This window comes from Podarcis filfolensis, assembly GCF_964270895.1.
Source record: "Podarcis filfolensis genome assembly, chromosome: 1".
In the NCBI taxonomy this organism is placed as follows: domain Eukaryota; kingdom Metazoa; phylum Chordata; class Lepidosauria; order Squamata; family Lacertidae; genus Podarcis; species Podarcis filfolensis.
Genome location: NC_139604.1, coordinates 21,354,794 through 21,377,902, shown reverse-complemented (window position 1 = coordinate 21,377,902; position 23,109 = coordinate 21,354,794). Strand labels below are relative to the sequence as shown.

The following is a 23,109-nucleotide window of genomic DNA, read 5'->3' as shown; positions in this document are numbered from 1 at the left end:
TTATTATTATTATTATTATTATTATTATTACCCAGCGGGGCCGCCCCAAAGTGAAGCCACCCCAAAAGGGCCAGCGCGCAAAGACTTGGGACTGTATGACTTTGCATTTGCCAGGTGACTTTGCATTTACGGGGTTTCTGGGACGTGTCTGTGTGCACGGCTTTTATTGGGGTCGGTGCAGTTGCGGGGCGACTCCTGCCCTCTGCTTCAGGTTGCCATGTGGTTGCGTGCGCGTATTGCGTCTGCGTTGAGGGGTCTCCCCTTCGGGTTCGTCCGCCGGCGCGCGAGGGCCGCCGCGTCTGGCTCAAACTCTCCACCAGCAAATCGCCCTCTCTGGTAAACAGGATCCCATTGGCTGCGGCGCGTCTTTCGGGGTGGGTGCAAGGCGTTTGCCGCGGGCGGATTGGCGGCGACCCTTTCCCTTTAAATCAAGTAATCGCAGACCGGCAGCGGTTTGCATCTCGGACCGCCTTTTCGCGCGTTGCAAACCGGATAAGCCAAGTCGTGGGCGGTGGGGGACAATTTACAAGGCATTTGTGTGGTTTCTCTTTAAATCGCCCTATCTGCGTTTGAAACCAATCGAAGAGGTGTGGTTTTTTTTTTGCAAGAAGAGAACAGCTGGGTATCTGGTTCCATAAGGTGATGGTGAATATCGGTTCCCCCTTTTACAGGTTGATGGGGGAAATGAGTTTTCTTAAAGTCGACAGAAAGTTAGGTGCATCCTGTTCTTATTTAAATCAGCAGATGATTTTTTGGTAGGTTGAGTAGGTGTTTTTCACACTTTGGAGGTGTAATTGCAGCATTTAGTCATAACTGTGGTGTTAACGTGCAGTAAAATATTTTGTTACGTTCTTCTTCCAAACTGCAACTGCAGTTGCAGTTACTTGGTCTTAGGGTAGTGTCTTAGACTTTAAAATGTTTGACTGCTTTTGATGCTACATAAACCATGTATAACAATATACCACCTTGACAAGCATTCCTTCCTATATGTGAGGCAATATGCTTGAAGTGGTGCATGTGTGCCTCATCTAAAAATGAAGCAAGCATATTTTTCTTTAGAACCCTCCTTTGATTGCATATCGGGATTTAATTGGGCAGCCAATTAAAGTTCATATAATCAATCAACCATTCTTTCTTAACGAGGCAGCAGCCCTACAAATAATATTGATAGCATTGTGATATTATACTTCAGATATTTAGGTGGTGGTTTGTTTTATTTATTTATTAATGTGGCATGATTTCAGTGAGACTTGCATGCTTGATCATAAACAGGGTTGTTTGTGAATATCACAGCATATCACCATCTGGTCCATTGGCACTGTTTGCATACAGTGCATAGAACTGGCAAATCTTTTTAGGATGGTTGTTTTTGTCAGCCCAGTTCAGTTCAGCCTATTTTCTCGAGTGGCAAAGTAGAAATAGGAATTTAACCATTATCTTTACTGGAATTGAATCATTTGGGGGCAGAAGCACTGAGGCGGCTGACTGGCTTAGAATATGGATCACCTTGTGTTTTGCATTTGACTGGCCAAAAATATTTGTCCTGTTGATTGGTCCACTATTGTTAAAGCACTACCGTTAATGAAAATAGCAATAAAAATAATCGTCAAAAGGTTTGGTATTTATACTAACTACTGTTAGCTGCTGTTGTGAACCTTTTTTATATAAAAAAATCTGTAATTCAATCCCTTCCATTATTATTATATCATCATCATCATCCTTGTGCTAGGTTTGTAAAGCAGAATAGTCTATGAGAATGTGACTGACTGAACACTCTGGTTTTTTTATGGCCAATTGAGGATATGAATTTGGTCGTAGTCTGACCAACTAGGTTTTTTGGCACTCATGACTTATTGCGGTCCTATTTTCGCTGTGGTCTAAACCACAGAGCCTAGGGCTTCCTGATCACAAGGTCGGCGGTTTGAATCCTTGCGACGGAGTGAGCTCCTATTGTTTGGTCCCAGCTCCTGCCCACCTAGCAGTTCGAAAGCACGTCAAAGTGCAAGTAGATAACTAGGTACCGCTCTGGCAGGAAGGTAAACGGTGTTTCCGTGCGTTGCTCTGGCTCGCCAGAAGTGGCTTAGTCATGATGGCCACATGACCCGGAAACTGTCTGCGGACAAACGCCGGCTCCCTTGGCCTATAGAGCGAGATGAACGCGCAACCCCAGAGTCGTCCGTGACTGGACCTAACGGTCAGGGGTACCTTTACCTTAGGTAACCGGGGTGGGGTGGGGTGAAGTTACATTATGCTGTGCTCTTAGGTTTTCTCCCTGACTGCTGTTTCATGAAGGTTAAAGCTGTCTTCCTCCCTCCTGCTAAAAAAAGACGACACCACAATGAAATAAAAAGATAGGCAGTAGCACTCTTTGTATACTGTATTTGACCTTGCTGGCCAGCAGTCCCTTGGACAAAACATGACTCTGAGAGGCTTGCCCCATATTTACCAACCATGGAGGAAAGCAGATTCAGTAGGAGAACTTGGCAGCAGTCTGCTTCCACACCTGTCCTTTGGCAAGACTTAAGTGACGACTGGGACCTTAGATTCATAAGGGCATAATGAATGAAAATGGACAGGTCAGACCTTTGCTTTGTCAGCAGAATTAGTAAGGAAACCTGATGTTTACTCAGGCCTCCTATTTGTAAAAGAGATTAATGTTAACCCTTCACATCTGGGGTGCAAATGTTAGGAGCCTTTCTGAGAACTTAGAATCATAGAGTTGGAAGAGACCACAAGGGCCATCGAGTCCAACCCCCTGCCAAGCAGGAAACTTAATTCATATGATAATACACAATTTTATGTGAAAGGTGTGACTTCTGTAACATTTGACTATGCTATTTGTATACAAGCCAGGGGTCTAAAGATGGTTGTTACCATCTGGGGAGAATAATATTTTTATGATTGTTAGGCTTTGTAGATGTTTTCTATTCTCTTGTTGTTTATCTGAAGTTTTTTAAAGAAATAAGTGTTTTTGTATTGTAATGTGTCTTGGATGCTTTCAGAGAAACAATGATGGGCAAAGAACTGTTAAGAGTTTTGAGTTAATAAAATTTGATATTGCTTAATTTGAGGGAGGTCCTATGACGACTGCTGTTGTCCCCCCCCCCCCCCGCGCTTTATTAACCATCTCAAACATTAAAATACCTTCACAATAGCACTTTTTTATCTGTCTTGTGTCAGGGTATGATTGTTTGATCCCCAGATTTAAAATATGAGGTGATTTTGTAGAAGGTTTTGCTTGGTTTGCAAGAAGTCTACAATTTATGCCATGGGTAAGTAAACTAAGGCCTGGGGGCAGGATCCGGCCCAATCACCTTCTAAATCCGGCCCACGGACAGTCTGGGAATCAGCGTATTTTTACATGAGTAGAATGTGTCCTTTTATTTAAAATGCATCTCTGAGTTATTTGTGAGGCATAGGAATTCGTTCACCCCCCCCCAAAAAAAAAATATAGTCCGGCCCCCTACAAGGTCTGAGGGACAGTGGACTGGCCCCCTGCTGAAAAAAAGTTTGCTGACCCCTGATTTATGCCTTTAAAAAATCTCTCTTGAGTTAGGGTAACAAAAGGGTAAAATTATGCAGCTAGCTTCCTCCTACAGAGATTTTACTTCAGCTTGGTTGGAAAAAGCTACATTCAATCAGTATATTTTCCATTAAATAGCAGATAAATTTATCTACAAAGATTCTTTTGTTGTAGAAACATTGTCCTCTTTGACATTTCGTACACTTGGCTTACGATAACATTTTAGGGCATCTTGTTTCAGTTTGATATTTGAACAAAGTTACCCAAATTAAGGCCTAACAGACATCTTAAATATGAATGAGAAAGGAATGATCACCTTTCTGTAACAATCAGCCCCCCCAAATATATATATTACTATTTGTGAATATGCAAATAAAACCACAGTTTTCTTCACAATGGAAACTAAATACAGACAGACCTACACAGTTTACACAAGAATCTGCTTTGCCCATAATCATGAATCCTTCCAAAGCACAGTTGATCTGCATATTTCTGAGTACAGTCGTACCTTGGAAGTCGAATGGAATCCATTCTTGAAGTCCGTTTGACTTCCAAAACGTTCAGAAGCCAAAGCGCGGCTTCTTGATTGGCTCCTGCAGCCAATCGGAAGCCGTGGAAGCCCTGTCGGACATTCAGTTTCCAAAAATAGTTCACAAACCAGAGCAGTCACTTCCGGGTTTGTGGCATTCAGCAGCCAAAAAGTTTGAGAACTAAGCTGTTCAAAAACCAAGGTACAACTGTATTCACCTATACTGTATAGGGAATACAAACTGAACCAGCTACAACATTTTGGGGTGCAGCCACACCTCTTAAGAGGAGTGCTCTTCAAGATTCCAACCTACAATGCTGACATGGTTTAGCCAAAGGGAGACAGCTGCCCCCCCAAGATTAAGTAAAACAATAGAAATACAGTGGTACCTCTAGTTACGAACTTAATTTGTTCTGGAGATCCATTCTTAACCTGAAACTGTTCTTAACTAGAGGTGTGCTTTCGCTAATGGGGCCTCTTGCTGCTGCTGCACCGCCGGCACACAATTTCCGTTCTCATCCTGGGGCAGAGTTCTCAACTTGAGGTAACAACCTTATATACAGTGGTACCTCGGGTTAAGTACAGTACTTAATTCGTTCCAGAGGTCCGTTCTTAACCTGAAACTGTTCTTAACCTGAGGTACCACTTTACCTAATGGGGCCTTCCGCTGCCACCACTGCACGATTCCTTCTCATCCTGAAGCAAAGTTCTTAAACCGAGGTACTATTTCTGGGTTAGTGGAGTCTGTAACCTGAAGCGTATGTAACCCGAGGTACCACTGTACAACCTTATGTATGTATGCAAGGAGTGCCCTAAATATATAGACACCACTATCTTAATTTAAGTGGGCTGTGTTTTGTCTTCAAACTCATAGGCATTCTACCAAGTGTAACAACAACCTGTAACAACAACCAACAACAACAACGGTTGCACGGCATCCTAATGCACTAACAAGAACACTCTTGTTCTTGGTGCCATCCAGACCTGTGGGGCTCAAGCAGGCCTCTTCTCTCTCTTCACCCTTTTTATCTTGGAGGGTAATCCTGACCCTCAACATTCTGTGGCCTCTGTGATATTATTTTGCTCCTCTTGATCACCAACAAGCCACTGTATAATGAGCTGCCCATACAACAGTGACATGGCAGTTTGGCTGAGAGAAGCACAATTTGCCCATCTGCAGCAGCTTATAATAGCAGCTAGGCAGCCAGGTGCATCATGGGAATGGCAAGTTTCCTGCATTTTCTGTGAGGGAAGATCTTGCTGATACTGCGACTCCATTGGAACTGGATGACCAGTGCATCTCGTTGTTTGCCCTGGAGATGCATGTGTGGCTGAACATGTACAGTGTTCCCTTTATTATGTGATAAACGGTCTTATCTCTACACTGAGATGCATGACAAATGATTGTATTATGGCTTCTGCTGCTGATGAAGTCCAGAGTCCTTCTCCCTGAACCCACCGATTTTGATTCTTCAGTATGGCATGCTTTAGTGACCTGACATCAAATCTAGAAATGATTGAAATCATAAAACTTGCTGAAATAGTTTGATTATAGGAAAACAGAAGAAAAAATAAACTTCTGAAAATCATGTTTTGGTATTTTAAAATAAATAAAATCTAGACAAACGTGTGTTTTTTTATGGAGAAATTGTGTTATCTTGCTTAAGGATAACAGTTCTTTAGATGTGCTATCTTATCTTTTCTTTCAACGGAATAATATTTATTTCGGCTCCCTATTGGCCCTGACTCCTACTTCCAGTTCCCTTTTAGGGTTCCTGTTTTCGTTCCATTTTACTGCGATGTGAGGGGCTTTCTCAATCTCACTGCAATACAATAACGGACGCTGCCTTCCTTGTTTTACAGATCAGAATCCACGTGCTACGTTTTCAGAAGCGCTGAATGAATATGGATATTTACACGTACGTCAGCACAAAGAATCTCTCTTCTTCAGCCAATATGTCCAATATGCTTTCAGGCAGATTTGGGTACCAGCTGAACTTCACCAGCAATTCTCCTTCTATGTCAATAAGTAAGCTTTTTCCTGCCTTGTTACAATGCTTTGGCATAATCCTTTGTGGATATATAGCTGGAAGAGTTAACATAATCACATCAACTCAGGCCAAAGGACTCGGAAACTTTGTCTCCTGTTTTGCACTCCCAGCTTTATTGTTCAAAAACATGGTTGTACTGAATTTTTCCAACGTGAATTGGTCCTTCTTATACAGCATCCTTGTTGCCAAAGCATCAGTGTTCTTCTTGGTCTGCATTTTAACACTGTTGATAGCTACTCCTGAGAGGCGGTTTAGCAGAGCTGGACTGTTTCCTATTTTTGCTACTCAGAGCAATGACTTTGCACTGGGCTATCCTATAGGTAAGAAACAAATTTACGTATTTTTTTGTTTGTAATGAGATTGTTTCATAACACTTTGTGCCTTAGGAATGCATAGTGACTTGTTTGCATTGATGATGTACACAGTGCGTGCACTGTTGTTACAGCTGCTAATTTGTGCTTTTGAATTTGAGAAAGAGCACATTCTGTTGCACTATGAGTCGCATGAAGCAGAACCGATGAGATAATAATAATTATAATTATAATTTTGTTATGTATACCCCACCCATCTGGCTTAGTTACCCAGCCACTCTAATAAGCAAAGCCATGTACTACCCAAGTAGTTGTTGTTGTCTGTCAGTTTCACTCAGAATTGTTCAGTGAGAAGGCATGTTTTCAATGTAAGGTGCTCTTGGCAGCACTAGAACTTTTTCATTTCTTTACCACTAAAAATTGATCCCGTTGAATACTTCTTATTTTTCCAGTTCTTGTGTTGATTTTCTGGGGTGATTGGCAATAATGTACACCAGTAGGTTGACAGACTAAACATTCCCAGTGGGAATGACTAGGAGAACTCCCTCCATTCATGGAAAAAGTTTGCATTCTCTGGAAGCTTCAGCTAATAGAAAGAGAAGTCTTTTTTGGTGATTCCCCCCCCCCCTGCAGCCTCCCACGCCATTCCAGAGGACCCTCAAACTGCATGTTTTTAGGTGGCACAGTGGTCTGCAGAAAGAAGGGAAGCTGAAACAGCCGTCTGTCTTCTTCCACAAGCAGTGTTCCATCCAAATCTATGTTAATATGGCTAAAATGGGAAGAGTTCTTTCTTTTAGAATCTGTATCCAAGATCACTCTTTAGTAATTTAGTTCAGGCAATTATTTTGTACCCAGCAGTTACTTTAACTAGCTGTGATGCTTGCTTGCATCTAAGGTCTTCACATACAAAGATTGGCTCCCTGTCACAGAGAATTGGTTGGATGCCCCCCAAAAAAGAAAAAGAAAACCACAAGCAAGGGTTGGAAAAGTGGCCATTGGCACTGTTCTGCAAACATGTACACAAAGGCTTATCCGGTGATATAATAGGAAGGTCCTATAACTGTTCTCATGCTTTTGGTTGGGCAGAAAGTTGCCCAGCCTGTACAACCTGCTGTACAAGTGGATTAATATATTGGGATGTGGTTTCATTTTCGTTGTGCAATATTCTAGAACAAGTAAAGCAAATATTTCCATCAGCAAAAATTCCTGTGCACCTTTGGATACAACTCATGCATGCGTCTATAGTGCTGTATACTGTTGGAGAAGTCATTATGCCTCACTGAAAACCCTTGTTAGGGGATCACTCAGGACTGGACTTTTAGCATTGTTGGCAATATTCAGTTGATCCAGCAGAAAGAAGCTGTCTTGGAGCCAGTTCAGATGATGACTGCTTTTTGTGAATGGCCTTGACAGTTAAATTGATCGACCCCTGTTGACTTCGATGCAATTTCGGCAGCATGCCTGCATATAAAACTGTAGTTTGAGAGGCTTTTGGCTTAGTGAGCAGGTTAATGTTTCTGCTTGTGCCCAGATCCTACCAGCTGTGTTCTGCTTTAAGAAAGCAGAACAAAAACAAGGCTTGCAAAGTGGATTGACCCAGGATGTGTGGAGCCTTGACTGTTTTGATCAAGGAAGCTTGAAGTTAATTCCAATTCATTCTTTTGTTTTTGGATTTTGTTTGTTTGTTTTCCCTTTTGGCTAGTTAGATAAGTTGCCATTAGTGCTTAAGTTTAAGTGAATGTGATTAAATCACTTCAGCAGAGTGGTCATCAATGAGACAGAATGATAGGGAATGTTAGAAATCAGTATGAAGTCAGTATGCCTAATTTGTTCCTGCACCTGCTAGTGATGGGGAGAGAGAGTGGTTTTTTCCCATGGGATTGAAGTTTTATATTTAAAGCTGAGTTCAATAGAATTCTGCATGCAGTGGCGTTTCTGCATATGTGCAGAATTGTAGTCTGCAGCCTTGAGTTTAGTTCAGTGTGTGTGTGTGTGTGTGTGCGTGTGTGTGTGTGTGTGTGTGTGTGTTGCATACACTTCAGAAGAGACTACAGTCATACCTCATGTTACTTTTGCTTCATGTTACGTTTTTTCAGGTTGCGTCCCACGGCGACCCGGAAGTACCGGAAAGGGTTACTTCCGGGTTTCGCCGCTTGTGCATGCGCAGAAGCGCTAAATCATGCTTTGCGCATGTACAGAAGCACCAAATTGCGCCACGCACCTGCGCAGATATGGCGCTTCAGGTTGCGGGCTTTTCATGTTGCGAACGGGCCTCCGGAACGGATCCCGTTCACAACCAGAGGTACCACTGTAGTGAGTTTTCTTCTTAACATTGGCCAATCTTTCTAAGACTATCTTGATTAAGATGGCTGGTAATCCGCTGCCTTGTGGAATATCTTTGGGACAAGAAAAGACTACGGAGGAAACCCTACACAAATTCAAAATGGAGCTCCTAAGGCAGTTGGTTGGCTCCTTCCAGCAACTCCTAAAACCACACTGGTGCCAAACACATTGCTCTGCTTTCCTTTGAACCACATTAGCAAGGCCTTGTCATCTAGCCAGCCCAAGACCGCCTTACTCACTGCCCAGGCTTGCACCCTGGGGAGGTCACTTTGTTGCTGCTGACGCAGCAGTTTGACTTAACTCCTGGAAATGCAATCCATTGTTTCTCGAAACTGACCAATGCCAACATCACAGTTCCTCTGTATTCTGAGACAGAGACCATCAAGCAGTGGTCCACATGCTCCACTCGGCTGATCTCTGGAGCACTGATGGAACACTCAAGAATCTGTGTGGCTCTGTACTTATTTTCTCTGGCAGCTGAGAACGAGCCCCCTCTGTGACTCTCATAACACGGTGCTGGTTTTGACAAAGGCAGTGTTGAAGGAGAAAAGCAGCTCATTCTGTGCTCTGCTAATAACCCCTCTGCAATTTTCAAGTGGTCCATGCGGGGGGGGGGGGGATGTTTTAGGACTGGTTCTCATGTTCTCTCTCTGCCCCACCCTGATTTAAGAGCATATAACAGCTAATCTGTTTTAAGAGATTATGCTTCTCAGCTGGGAGAGGTAAGCTGAGAGTCCTTGAATGGCGCAATGCGGCAGAAAACATTGGCTCTGCAAATCCTGGTGGTTTTTTACTCCCATCATTAAAAGGGACTTAACAGGAGATAGTTAAACATTAGTTAGGTGTCCTTTAAGCACCACATACCATGAGTAATTCTAATTATGCTGAGTGGAGAAATTGTAAACAAAATGGAACATTTGACTTTCTGAGGGGAAATGGAGTTTTGAGTATTTTAGAAATCCAATACAGCTGGGAGTTTTTTCAAGACAGGTGAGGTTTTTTGCATATAGGGCCTGACCTCTTCTCCAACAATTCCCAGTGAAGTTGTTTGTGTCAAGTTTGAGAATATGCAGACAACTTGTAAGATATGAAACCTGTTGCTACGAACATAAGTGCGGTTTGAATCCCTGTGGCTTCCTTTTCTGGATTTCTTCTACCAAATAGGGGAGCACCTGGGATTTTCTCCCTGTGTTTGCAAAGAGGGATAAGAGTTTGGATTTGGATTTGATATCCCACTTTATCACTAAGTCTCCTTGAGACTAAGGAGTCTCAAAGCGGCTAACAATCTCCTTTTCCCTTCCTCCCCCACAACAAACACTCTGTGAGGTGAGTGGGGCTGAGAGACTTCAGAGAAGTGTGACTAGCCCAAGGTCACCCAGCAGCTGCATGTGGAGGAGCGGAGATGCAAACCCAGTTCCCCAGATTATGAGTCCACCGCTCTTAACCACTACACCACACTGGCTCTCACAAAGACACCAAGTCTCTGCTTTGCCATTGCTGCTTCTCTTTCCTTCCTCTTTACATTTGACTGTATCAGGGCATTCACCCCAAATCTAAATTAGGTGACAACTTGACTTTTGCTCTCAAAATACCACCTTGCAACTAATTAAGCACATGCATGCAAATGATTTTAATTTGCATACACCTTTTCTCTATACAGGAGTGTAAAATGTAGATGGCAAGCTGTTGTGATAGCCAGAAAAACTTCATGGACTGCTGGATAGTTTTCAGGCACAATCTTTATATCTCTATAGGACTCGCCTATAGAAATGCCCTCTCTCATATAAAACTGTGGCAGCTCGAGGGGGTGGCCTTGGCGTTTATGTTACTGCCTTCTCTGTGGTAGTGTCACATTTTACTTCCTGCTTGGGGAGACATGCTGTTGTTGCTTCCAGGATTTTTTGACACCCCCCCAAGTACAGTTTTAATATGTTTGCATTGTTTCCTTTAAATATTTTGTGAGCTACATTGAGCGTTCGGCTGCAGTTCAGTAACACCGTAAAATTTTTTATTTAGGTTTTGGCTAGAGGGGGGGTGCATTTTGCTTTCTGTCAATGCTTTCAGCCTCATGTATTCCTGAAGGACCTTTGTGCGAAAGCAGCGAGGGTTTCTGGGCCAACGCTTGTCATCTTCATGCCATAATGTGGCTTGCTAGCATGTTCTGTTACCATAGATGCCCTTTTCTCCTCATCTCCTATGCTTCTAAGGTGGCACCTTAAAAGGGCCAGGCTATATGCAGTGCTATATTTATTTAGCCCAAGGCTTCCCTTACTCTCAACTGGTTCAAGGTGAAGCTTTACCACTTCTTTGTGTGTTTGAATAGCAGCTGATACCACAGTCTATCACAAATCTCCATGCTGTGTAACTGGGCTCCCTAGTGCACATTTCATCTCAGAATCGGTGTGTGCTTCATACTGTCTTTTATATTACTTCTTCTGCTGTTGTTTTGCAGTTAACCTTGTACCAGCTTTGGAATAGCACCTGTGGCGTTTTAACAGGCGTTCTGCAAAGCTCTTTCCTGCAAGCGCTTAATGTCACCAGAATAACTGCCTGGGATCTTTTATTGTCGCCACATAATCCCTGCAGATAAGGACCCACAACAGAGTCACAGGTTAATATTCCAGCAGCAAACGCTTGAACTCTGCCCATAGATTAAACAGGGTTGTGAATAGTTAGCTAAGGCAGCAAAATTTCTAGGACTTTCAGTTGCCGATCTCTTTACAGTCCGGTAGCACTCTTGAATGTACAGATGGGTGCATAAAGAAGATGTGGTTGACAGAAGCCAAGTGGCCCTTTCCTTAAAGCTTAGTAGTAGCTTCAGAAGTCTGGTTTAAAGATCAGAGCCTCATTGATGTGTCCCAGATTTGTATGGACCTAAATCTGAAAGACGGCATTCACACATGCAGGAGGCAGGAGCCTCTGCGGGTATTTTGTACCGGGCATTTTGTAATAGAAAGCATTCTATTAGATTGTGACTGTTTGTTCATGGCGATGGGAGGGATACAGTCCAACGCTTGGTATTTTATTCCCGCTTGAACTACTGCAATGCGCTCTATAAGGGGCTACCTTTGAAGGTGACCCGGAAACTACAACTAATCCAGAATGCGGCAGCCATACTGGTGACTGGTAGTGGCTGCCAAGACCATATAACACAGGTCCTGAAAGACCTACATTGGCACCCAGTACTTTTTCGAGCACAATTCAAAGTGTTGGTGCTGACCTTTAAAACCCTAAACGGCCTCGGCCTGGTATCCCTGAAGGAGTGTCTCCACCCCCATTGCTCAGCCCAGACACTGAGTTCCAGCTCCAAGGGCCTTCTGGCAGTTCCCTCACTGCGAGAAGTGAGGTGGCAGGGAACCAGGCAGAGGGCCTTCTCGGTAGTGGCGCCCACCCTGTGGAATGCCCTCCCATCAGATGTCAAGGAAATAAACAACTATTTGACTTTTAGAAGACATCTGAAGGCAGCCCTGTTTAGGGAAGCTTTTAATGTTTGATGTTTTATCATGTTTTTAATATTCTGTTGGGAGCCGCCCAGAGTGGCTGGGGAAACCCAGCCAGATGGGGTGGGGTATAAATAATAAATTGTTATTATTATCCTGAGTGTAGCACAATGTGAATGCGGTTTCAACAATGGAATGAGGGCAGACCTAATGGGAGCAAGTTAATGCGAGTGCTGGATTGTTTTTCAAAGTTCAGGGAGCAGTACCCAAAGCTAGTAGACTCTCTAAACTTACGGTCATGTTTTCAAGCCCCACATTGGGCAAAATATTCCTGCATTGCAGGAGGTTGGACTGGATGACCCTCGTGGTCCCTTCCAACTCTTTGATTCTAGTCCTAGTCAGAATAGACTCGTTGAAGTTCATTGTGCACCCTAGCTTCATTAATTCCGGTTTCTCCGCTCCGAGTAGGACTTCGTCAATGTTAGAAACTCAGATATATAAGCTAATTGCCAAATGGCCCCCTTAAACCAGGGTTACGTTCGCCATAAAGGAATGTCTAGGCGCCATCCCCACCGCCCAGTGAAAGTGGTTGTTATTATTATAAAGGGAAAAAATCTCAAAGTGGTTTACAACACATTGAAACAATCTGGAATAAAACAAATCCATGCTTCAAGGCAAATATTTCAGATCCTTCTCTTAAGTGACATTTTGCTTTCCCCATATTTATTCACCTAAATTCATATAGCTGCCCCATAAGCAGAAGGACTCTAGGAAGCCAGGGTAGTGTAGACTGCTGGACTCGGACCTGAGTTCAAATCCCATCTAAACCATGAAGCTCACTGGGTGACCTTGGGCCAGGCACAGCCTCTTAACCTACTTCACAGGGTTGTTGTGGGGGTTAACCAAGCCGGGGTGTGTGTGTGAACCATGTACTTGGAGAAAAGGAAGGGATATAAATGCATTCAATAAGCTCTTCTCCTTGCCTGCTTCAGAAAGCTGGAGGGGCCAGCCAGATAGATACGGCAGTTGCCAATCTGACATCTGCATCTAGAGAGCTCCATGTGGTCACAATTAAACCCACACCAGTTGCAAAATTCGCCTGGTGCCTGGAGGATTTCTAACACTAGACTTAGTTGCATACAATCTTCAGGATCTGAGCAAAGGGAGTGCATCAGTTTACTGGAAGAGCAATCTAGTATGGAAAGATTTTAAGCCATTCAATGTTGTCAACACTTTTTTCCCCTGTACCTAAAAATAAACTCTGGGTTGTTTTTTTGTTTCAGAACTATTTTTACTAATGCACATTTGAATCAGTTGGTTAATTGTGTCAATTTTAGTCAAGCAGTTAAATCAACTGATTTCTTTAATCGCGCAGTCGAAATAACTTTTTGAAGTTGCTGTGCAAGATAAAACCACCCACTTCATATTCTCTCTCTCTCTCTCTCTCTCTCTCTCTCTCTCACACACACACACACACACACACACACACACATATGCATATAACACACATGTAATGATTGCTTGCTTGCTTGCCTAAGAGAGCTCTCCTGCATGAACAGTAGATTGTGGATGAAAATCTTTGGATCTGGGCCCATGTGACTTTCAAAAACTGCATATATTTAAGAATAGAGTGATGTGTGTGGATGTAAACATTTCCATTAAAATCCTTGTCAATAATTCTTTTTCCATCTCTCTCTGTTGTAGTTGAAGCTTTATATCAAACAACATATCCAGAGTATCTCCAGTACATTTACCTGGTTGCACCAATATCTCTTATGATGCTAAATCCCTTAGGATTTATCTTCTGTGAAATCCAGAAATCGCGAGACAATCAAAATCTCTCTCACAGCAAAATCAAGATTGTGGGACTTGGGCTTCTTCGAGTGCTGCAGAACCCAATTGTATTCATGGTCTTCATAGGAATTGGCTCAAACTTCATTCTTAAGCAAAAAATCCCCGAATATTTGGAAAACTTCTTTGATGGACTTGGCAGCTCGTTTTCTGGCTCAGCACTCTTTTATCTGGGCCTCACAATGGTGGGCCAAATAAAGAAGCTGACGAAGGGTACATTTGTTGCACTGATTCTTCTCATCACAGCTAAACTGTAAGTCTGATTCCCTCTCAAACATTTGTGTTTCTATTACTTTCAGTATTGTGTGCATAGCTACTCTCATAGGATAGAAGCGGTATGAAATTGGTGCAGGAATGGTCTCCAACATTTATTTTTCCTGTTAACTGTTAGCATTTTGGGACTACATATTAGGCTGTTTGGGGGACAATTCTTATACCCATTGGGTTGTATCTATACTTTGCCTTCTGCTAATGAAAAGATTCCTTCAATCTACAGAGAGCTTTTGATCCAGTAGAGAGGGATCCTGTGGACGGAAGGGTGGGGAGAGTGACTTCTTGGCCAACCTTCTTCCAGCACTTCCTCCAACATGGTTGTGTAAGGTCCCCCAACCTTCTGGAGCAGTGGAGGTGCTAAAGGAGGAAGTGGCAAAATGATTGAATTCATCAAGCATCCGTAAACTGTAATTAAGGAGATCACTCTGTAGGTGACTCAACATCTACATCTTAAGCTGCAGCTGATGAATCATCTGATTAACTAATATTTTCACAAGCATGACTACTTAAAACACACAGGCAAAATTTAAAGCAGAATTCCTATATGTCTTCCAGCATGACACTTAAGTCTCAATGGGTGTTAAGAGTGTAACTTTGCATTGAATTGTAGCAAGTAGTGTTTTCAAAAGATTGTCTTTGTTCTTTCCTGCTGTTTCATTCCAGTATTCCTTACGACTGCATTTTGAGGCTAGAAAATATTAAGATTGGCGCTGGGTAATTTGTGTTTCCTTTTCCCCTTCTTTGTTGTAGGCTGTTGATGCCGCTTCTATGCAGGGAAATGGTGGAACTGTTCGACAAGAGCGACAGCGTGGTCAACCACACCAGTTTATCAAACTATGCATTTCTGTATGGTGTCTTTCCATCAGCTCCTGGTGTAGCTATATTTGCAACTCAGTTCAACATGGAGGTTGAAATTGTATGTCTCCTGAACAATTAGTGAACAAATGTAAACTTAGGGCAGACCTAAAAATTGATTTTGTTGGGAATCTCAGGTGAGATATCCACACAGTAGTGGTTGCTCCCAGTACCAGTCATCACACAGAAGCTGAGAAAGGTTTAGATAGGTTACTGTTGCAGAAGATAAGGCTCAGTAAAACAGTTCTGGGTGTAGATATGGATATAGATATAGATACAGCCTCTAGGCTTTTGCCGATACAGATATTTACAGATACACGCAAGTACAAAGTATCTCAGTTGCTCTATATAAGTTCAGAAATTCAAGACGTAACATTGGACAAGTGACAACCAGCTAACTGACTTACAGAGACACAGCGCTGAGCAGACATGCATTAATCACAGATAGAGTCAGGGCACTGGGCTGTTACCATGGCAACTGGCTTGGCTGTCACCGCACCCGCAATTAGCTCATTCATGGGGTGGTTTATGCTCACGAAGAAAATTAACACCTTCTCGTGTCCCATTACTCCCAACAATTTTTTCTTATGCAAGCGTTCCTGGTTTCTTAACCCTGCTCAGAGATTAAGGGCCACAGTTAATAATAATGCAATATACACTTGTGCCTATTGATTTCAGTGTGCCTAAGAACATTTAGTTATGTGTCAGATTTTGGCTTACATGCACAGCAATCTGTTTTGTTTATAGTAATGAAACATTACTGGTTATTTCTACTTCTTCGGGCTTTTTGCAGATGTTCAAGGGTCGCTTAACTGGTTAAGTTTTATTATTATTTATTTAACAAACTTTAAATACCATTGTAGTAAAACATCTACATGAAATATTGAAATTATCAATATAAACAGCTTGAAACGCCTTAAAAATAAGTTCAAGGTATTACTATTGGCATATAAAGCCCTTAGCAACTATGGACCAGTTTATCTGTGAGATTTCCTTTCCCCACATGTGCCCACTCGACCGCTTCGATCAGTGGAATTTGCACTAATACAGGTGCCTCATAATACCCATTCCACATTTGTAAGAACTCCACTGTTCATTGTGGCAGCAGCTGCCCTTTGGAACTCCCTGCCCATTGATATCAAACCAGGCGCCTTCATTGGACTATTTTCAGCACCTGCAAAAAACATCCTTGTTAAGAAAATCTTGCACAGATGCTTAACAAGTTGAGATAATTTTAATCTGTTTTAGTATTTTAACTTTTGTACATTTTAAAGCATGGTTGTGAATTTTTCTCGATTTTACTGTTTTACCTTTTTGCAAAGGTAAAGGTGTTAGTTTTTTTTTACAATAAGGGGCATTGGTTGTTGTTTTTAGAATCGAGTAATCAGTATATAATTTTTATGAAACAAATAATAAAATATTACTCCAGTGGTCTCTTCATACATACATACAAACTCTTTAACCCGTTTGTGGATTATGCATTACGGATTGCATTAGATTTGGTTGAAGCAAGAGGGTTATGCTATAATTGTCTAAATTTCTCCATTCTTGATGTTTAGTACGGTGGAACCTCTGTTTCTGAACATAATGCGTTCCGGAAGACCGTTCAACTTCTGAAACAATCGAAAACCGAGGATCAGTGGGCTGGCCGAGGAGTCAATGGGAAAAAGTGAAAAATGCACCTCAGAAGCCGTTTGACTTCCGAGGCACGTTCAGAAATGAAAGCAATTACTTCCGGGTGTTCAGCTTCCGAGACGCTGGAAAACCGAGGTTCCACTGTATATTGTTTGTTTTATGGTTCTTGTACTAAGCTGTGTATTTTAATATTGCATATTTCCCTTGGAAACCTTTAGGTTGAAGGGTGGAATACAAATTTGATATTATTAAGATTTTGATTATTAATTATTAAATGGTGTTGCGGGCTTTTACTTGCTGAATACTTTCCATTTATAAATCGCATCAGATGATGTTGATCCACAAAGCTCACACATCATTAAAGTTGTGTTTTCACCCATTTATATTCCTCTCCTGGTCTGCAGTTGAAGTCATATGTTCTTCTTGTCCACCTTTATTTCTGATTGCAGATAACTTCTGGTATGGTGATCAGCACTTTTGTCTCTGCCCCCATCATGTATGTTTCTGCCTGGCTGTTGACCATCCCGTCTATGGATCCCACTAGACTGGCATCTGCGATCCAAAACGTTAGCTTTGATATTAGTATCGTCAGCCTTGTCTCTTTGGTGAGTTTTAAATTTTCGAAAGTGCATTTGGGGGGGTGAGGAATGAAGCATGTAAACCTGCATGTTCAAACATGTAAGCCTGACAGTGTAAACCTGAGCATGCTTACTTGGAAGTAATTGCCATTGAACACAGCATGTTTAATTCCAAGTAAACATGCATGGTGTCGGGTTTTCAGTTTCTACCATAGCCAGTTGCTGGAAGACTTGCAGGTTAATAGAAGCTGACAATCTGGGCTATGTGAAATTCTAACCCTTCTTGTTAAAAGGTTACCTGTAACGTTAACAAGCTTGTGATAATGGCAAACAGTCTTGGAATTGTATAAGACAGTACAGGGCTAAAGCGGTTGTCCTGAAAGCTTCAGAATACAGTGGTACCTTGGGTTACATATGCTTCAGGTTACAGAAGCTTCAGGTTACAGACTCCGCTAACCCAGAAATAGTACCTCGGATTAAGAACTTCGCTTCAGGATGAGAACAGAAATCGTGCGGTGGCAGCAGGAGGCCCCATTAGCTAAAGTGGTGCTTCAGGTTAAGAACAGACCTCCAGAATGAATTAAGTTCTTAACCCGAGGTACCACTGTACCAGACTTATTAATAGATTTCCCTCCCCCCCCCCCCCACGCTGTCAGATGGGGTTTTTTTACAGGTAGCCCTATTTACACGTATATCTATGGATGTTCCTGTTTTATGAATAAGACACCAAGCACTTCTTGTGCTGTGCTGTTCCAGACTGAGGACTGTTTCACAAATTACATTTTCATATATATGTCTGTATTGGGGGGTGGGGTGGGGAATGGTCTCTGTCCAACTAACTTCTGCCAGCAGAAGCCAGTGCCAAGGATTCCTGCTAGACTTCCTTCTGTGCCCTCCCCAAGTCTTGCTCAGAAGGGTCAGGAGAACTCTGCAGAACATCCTACAGTGGGGGGAGAGAGAGTTCTGCCAGTGCAAGAATTTCTTCTTGGTGCTATGTTGAATACAGCCTATGTGTTTATACCCTGTGGGTGAAAACTGTACATGAATATTTTCATGTGGGGGAAGGGGGTCTTCTTCTTTGGCGATCACTCGTAGCCGAGTAAGATTGTCTTCCATGAACACGGTTTCAGCAATGAGTCCGTAAGCGACTGTGGAGGCCAATTCTGGATCCACACGTCCTTCCACAGTGGGGACATTGGTTTCCGGGCAGTGTGGATTTCCCAAGCATGCCTTTCTCTTAGCGCATTTCTTCCTTGCGTCCTGAGTTCGAGTGTCTTCAAAGCCCATGACACCTTTGGTAAAGGCTGCAAAACAGAGGGAGCTGCATTGAAACTGCATAACACCTAGCTCTGTCTACAGAATCCTTGTTTTCAGGGTATTTGATGTTTCAGACTGAAGTCTTCTGTGCTTGAAACCAAAATGGAAAAAATTGATCTCTTGATTGGGCTAGCTGTAGCTGCATCCAAAGTTTTTGTGCAGTGGACAAGACAGGGTTGCTAAGCATGTTGGGAGTCGGTGGTGGTTTCTACCTGTTAAGCAAATGGAACATTTTTAAGGGGCTTGATAATTAACTTGCTTGTAAAAATCGGAATGTTGACTCTCACAAGGGACAGGTTTTGACCAAACACATGCATGCATTTGATGTTCTTCCTTCTTCGTAAGGAAACTGGAATTTGACTCTCTTACCTGTATTTCAGATCTGGTCCCTTGGTGTTATTCTTCTAAGTAAAAAATACAAGCAGCTTCCTCACATGCTTACAACTAACTTACTCATTGCTCAGGTCAGTATAACGTGGACTATAAACATATAGAACATTTCTTGTAAAAGGCATGGTTTTGAAAGTAATAATGAATAGGAAGTGTTTTGTTTTCTGCTGAAGCTCTGAAGGCATGTGCCACAGACAGCCATCCTAGTGAAACCAAGTAGGCCTGGCTAATGTAACCAGGAGATAACCTGGAAATCCCATGTATGTTGCTTTGTATTCATGATGGAAGAATATGAACAATGAGAGATAAATCGATACATTCAGTTGCTTCTGCAAGGGGAATTCTCCACTGCAGCTTTCTGCGTACCCCAACAAAAGTTTTCCCTGAGAGTTGGGTAGAATGAGACTCTGAGGAGAGAAACTTGGGGAAATCTTTCAGAGGCAACTGCAATGAAAAGGAGGGGTTGGGAAATTCCCCTTGCCCCAAGCATTGCATTACCTTGGTTTAAGAACAGCTTAGTTTATGAACAACTTGAGATAAAGAATGCTGCAAACCTGGAAATAGGTGTTTTGGTTTGTGAACTTTGCTTTGGAATAAGAACATGTTTCGCTTCCTGTTGAGTGTGTTCCATTTGTAAATTGAGTCCCCCGCTGCTATGGGAAAGCACACCTTGGTTTAAGAACGCTTTGGCTTAAGAACGGACTTCCAGAATGGGTTAAGTTCATAAACCAAGGTGCCGCTGTATATGCAAACTTGGTTCTTTCACAATATTGCAAGCTGAATGTGCAGATTTCTGTGCTCGTCTGCTAGAAACAGTGCATGTAGCCAACCCTGTCCTGCCATCCATCGCAAGTAGTGTCAGCTGATGGGCAGATGAATGTCATTTGGGGGAAATGGCCTTGCAGGGCTCGATTGGCCTGCTGGGATACTCAACAGTGAGATACCCCACCCTGTCTTAGAGGCATTGCCCATTCTGATAACAGGGGGCAAGCATGCATCTTCCAAGATTATGTCTTCTCTGGCACAAGCATTGTATAATCTAAAATAAAATAAAGCTCTTTTCTGATACTATCTCTATTATAGGCCATGGAAGGGAAACAGAAAAGCCGCTCCACCTCTTCCCCTTCCCCACCCCAAAGTAACAGGGCAAAGGGAAACCTACAGTTAGCCTGTTAATCAATCCGTTCATTAATTACGTGAATTTCAATTTCTGAGATGTCTTCCATTGCATGGCAAACCCGTAAAGTGAATTAAAAATAAATCTGATTTTTACCTTTCAGTTTGTAGCCTGTGTTGGAATGGTAATGTGGAATTTCACTATTAAAGAGAGAAGCATCACTCTGCAAATCCTTGTGTTCATCTTCCTGTACAGTGCGCTTTACAGTGCTTTTTTGTGGACAGGTAAGCTAAAAAGCAGTAATACGGGGTATCCATAATGCAACTCCACGTGCATTACGGTGATCTCGCAAGTTATTTCCCCTCTTAATTAATAGCGCCTTTGTGATAGTGGTCTGTACGTTTTATTTCTTCCAAGCCAAGTCAGTCTTTTTTTCCTGGTGTGTCCAGCCTCACCCCTGTCACCAGGGTGCCAAGAATGCTTTGCATTCATATAGCGCTTTCTGTGTGCAAATTACATCACGCACATTAGAATCATCATAATATTCACAACATCCCTGTAAGGAAGGGCCAGTATTACCATATTTTTCACTCTATAGGACACACCCGACCATAGGACGCACCTTGTTTTAGAGGGGGAGAACAAGAAAAAAAAAATTCCCCTTCTCTGCTCAGCGCCCCTTCAGCGAAGCAGCAGGAGAAACGGAGCCCCTTCCATTTCTCCTGCCGCTTCGCTGAAGGGGCGCTGCTCAGCTCTCCCTCTCTGCTGAAGCCAGGAGAGTCTTGCTCTCTCGGCTTCAGCAAAAGGAACCCGAAGCCTCCGGAGCGCAGCGGGAACTCGCACTGCGCTCCGAAGGCTTCAGGCAGCTATTCCTGAAGCCTGGAGAGCGAGAGGGGTCAGTGCGCACCGACTCCTCTCGCTCTCCAGGCTTCAGCGAAAGCAACGCGAAGCCTCTGGAGCGCGGAGGGAGCGCTCCCTCTGCGCTTTGGAGGCTTCGCGTAGCTATCGCTGAAGCCAAGGAGGCTGCATTCACTCCATAGGACGCACACACATTTCCCCTTAATTTTTGGAGGGGAAAAAGTGCGTCCTATAGAGCGAAAAATGCGGTAATTTTTATGTTGCAGATTGGACGTTGAGTAGGAAAGTGGCTTGGCTCAAACCACCTAGTTGAGTCCGTGGCTGAGCTGGGAATTGATCTGGATTGCATCTCGTTTCTGTTAGTCACTATGCTAACAACACCTTCCTTCCTAGTCTGGATTATCCTGCATATGCCTGCCAGCTGGATTGTTGCATATATTAGTAGTCTGTGCTAGATCAGTAAAAGAGCCATGGCACATGCTTTGCATCCCTTGCATCTCTAGATAGAGATGAGAAGACCCCTGTCTGAAGAGAGTTGCTGCTAGTTTGGTCTGCTTTCATCTTAGAATTGTAGAGTTGGAAGGGACCATGAGGGTCATCTAGTCCAACCCCCTGCAATGCGGGGGTTTTTTGCCCATTGTGGGGCTCGAACCCCTGGCCCTGAGGTTAAGAGTCTCATGCTCTACCAACACAGCTGTCGAGGTGGTCTACTTTGTGTGCGGCATCTTCCTATGTTCCTGTTTCCTACAGTGTATCCTTATTTCTTAATACCTTCGCTGGTTATAAGGGGATGAGGCATCCCACTTTGGTGGGTGGGTGGGGGCAAACGCTGCTTCCTTAAAAAGAAATAAACCAAGTTTCAAACTTTGTCGTTATCAGGTTTCTTATCTTTCTCTCTGCTGCTTTTGAAAAGAAGAGAAGCCATAAAGATCCCTGTCGGATTTATCATTATAGCTGGCTGGGGGTATGTTGGCAGAGGCTCTTTACTGAGAAAATAAATAGGAAGCCAGAAGCTATTGACCTGTTTGGTTCATCTTGGTTTTTTTGTTTATTGCAGCATCCCAGCTGTTCTTGTGGGCATCCTGTTAATCGCTGGTGAACGCTCGGATAACATCATTGATTCTGCATTCTTTTATGGAAAAGATCAGGTATAGAGGTTCTTGCGCTCCTGTCTTTTAATAGTTGACCTTCCGTAGTCAGTGTCTGAATTCTGCCTTCCAGGGGAGGGATGTCCTTTCAGCCCAAGCGCCTTATTTACTTGTGGGCAGCCTTACAGAGGGCCATAAGGCAAAAGTTGGTGCCGTAACCGATGTACAGTGGTGCCTCGCAAGACGAAAAGAATCCGTTCCGCGAGTCTCTTCGTCTTGCGGTTTTTTCGTCTTGCGAAGCAAGCCCATTAGCGGATTAGCGCTATTAGCGGCTTAGCGGGCTTAGCGGATCAGCTGATAAGCGGCTTAGGGGCTTGGGAAAAAGGGGGGGGGGAAGGAAAAAAACCCCGCAGGAACTCGCAAGACATTTTCGTCTTGCGAAGCAAGCCCATAGGAAATTCATTTTGCGAAGCACCTCCAAAACGGAAAACCCTTTCGTCTAGCGGGTTTTCCGTCTTGCGAGGCATTCGTCTTGCGGGGCACCACTGTAATTCTTACCTTTTTGTACAGTAAGCTACATTCTAGCCAGACGGCACACACCTCTACGCAGGCAAACAAATAGTGTTTCAAGCAGTATTGAAACGAGGGCAGTGATGTATGGCCTCAGGAGAATCACAGTGACTGCTTAGAAGACCTGGAGCAGGCTTCCTCAACCTCTGCCTTCCAGATGTTTTTTGGCCTACAACTCCCATGATCCCTAGCTAGCAGGACCAGTGGTCAGGGTTGATGGGAACTGTAATCTGAAAACATCTGGAGGGCTGAGGTTCAGGAAGTCTGCCCTGGAGGGCCTTGTTCAGCCCCTCATCCTTGGGCTTTCCCACCCCTACTATGCACCTTCCGTCTTTATACAGTGGTACCTCGGGTTACAGATGCTTCAGGTTACATACACT

General features: G+C 43.2%; 1 protein-coding gene across 3 annotated transcripts in view; it reads left to right on the top strand.

Annotated features, from left to right (window-relative positions):
- GPR155 (G protein-coupled receptor 155) overlaps positions 1 to 23,109 on the top strand; it is a 36,933-nt gene that overhangs the window by 827 nt on the left and 12,997 nt on the right. For 2 of the 3 annotated variants that reach the window (XM_083628450.1, XM_083628451.1), the window contains exons 2-9: positions 5,916 to 6,423; positions 13,902 to 14,301; positions 15,072 to 15,237; positions 17,261 to 17,416; positions 19,087 to 19,170; positions 20,377 to 20,497; positions 21,951 to 22,035; positions 22,129 to 22,219. In XM_083628450.1, the coding sequence (XP_083484576.1) occupies positions 5,952 to 6,423; positions 13,902 to 14,301; positions 15,072 to 15,237; positions 17,261 to 17,416; positions 19,087 to 19,170; positions 20,377 to 20,497; positions 21,951 to 22,035; positions 22,129 to 22,219 (1,575 nt within the window). In that variant the 5' untranslated portion in view covers positions 5,916 to 5,951. Of the gene's footprint in view, positions 1 to 430; positions 640 to 5,915; positions 6,424 to 13,901; positions 14,302 to 15,071; positions 15,238 to 17,260; positions 17,417 to 19,086; positions 19,171 to 20,376; positions 20,498 to 21,950; positions 22,036 to 22,128; positions 22,220 to 23,109 lie in introns of those variants that run through there. The other variant, XM_083628452.1, reaches the window with a different exon arrangement.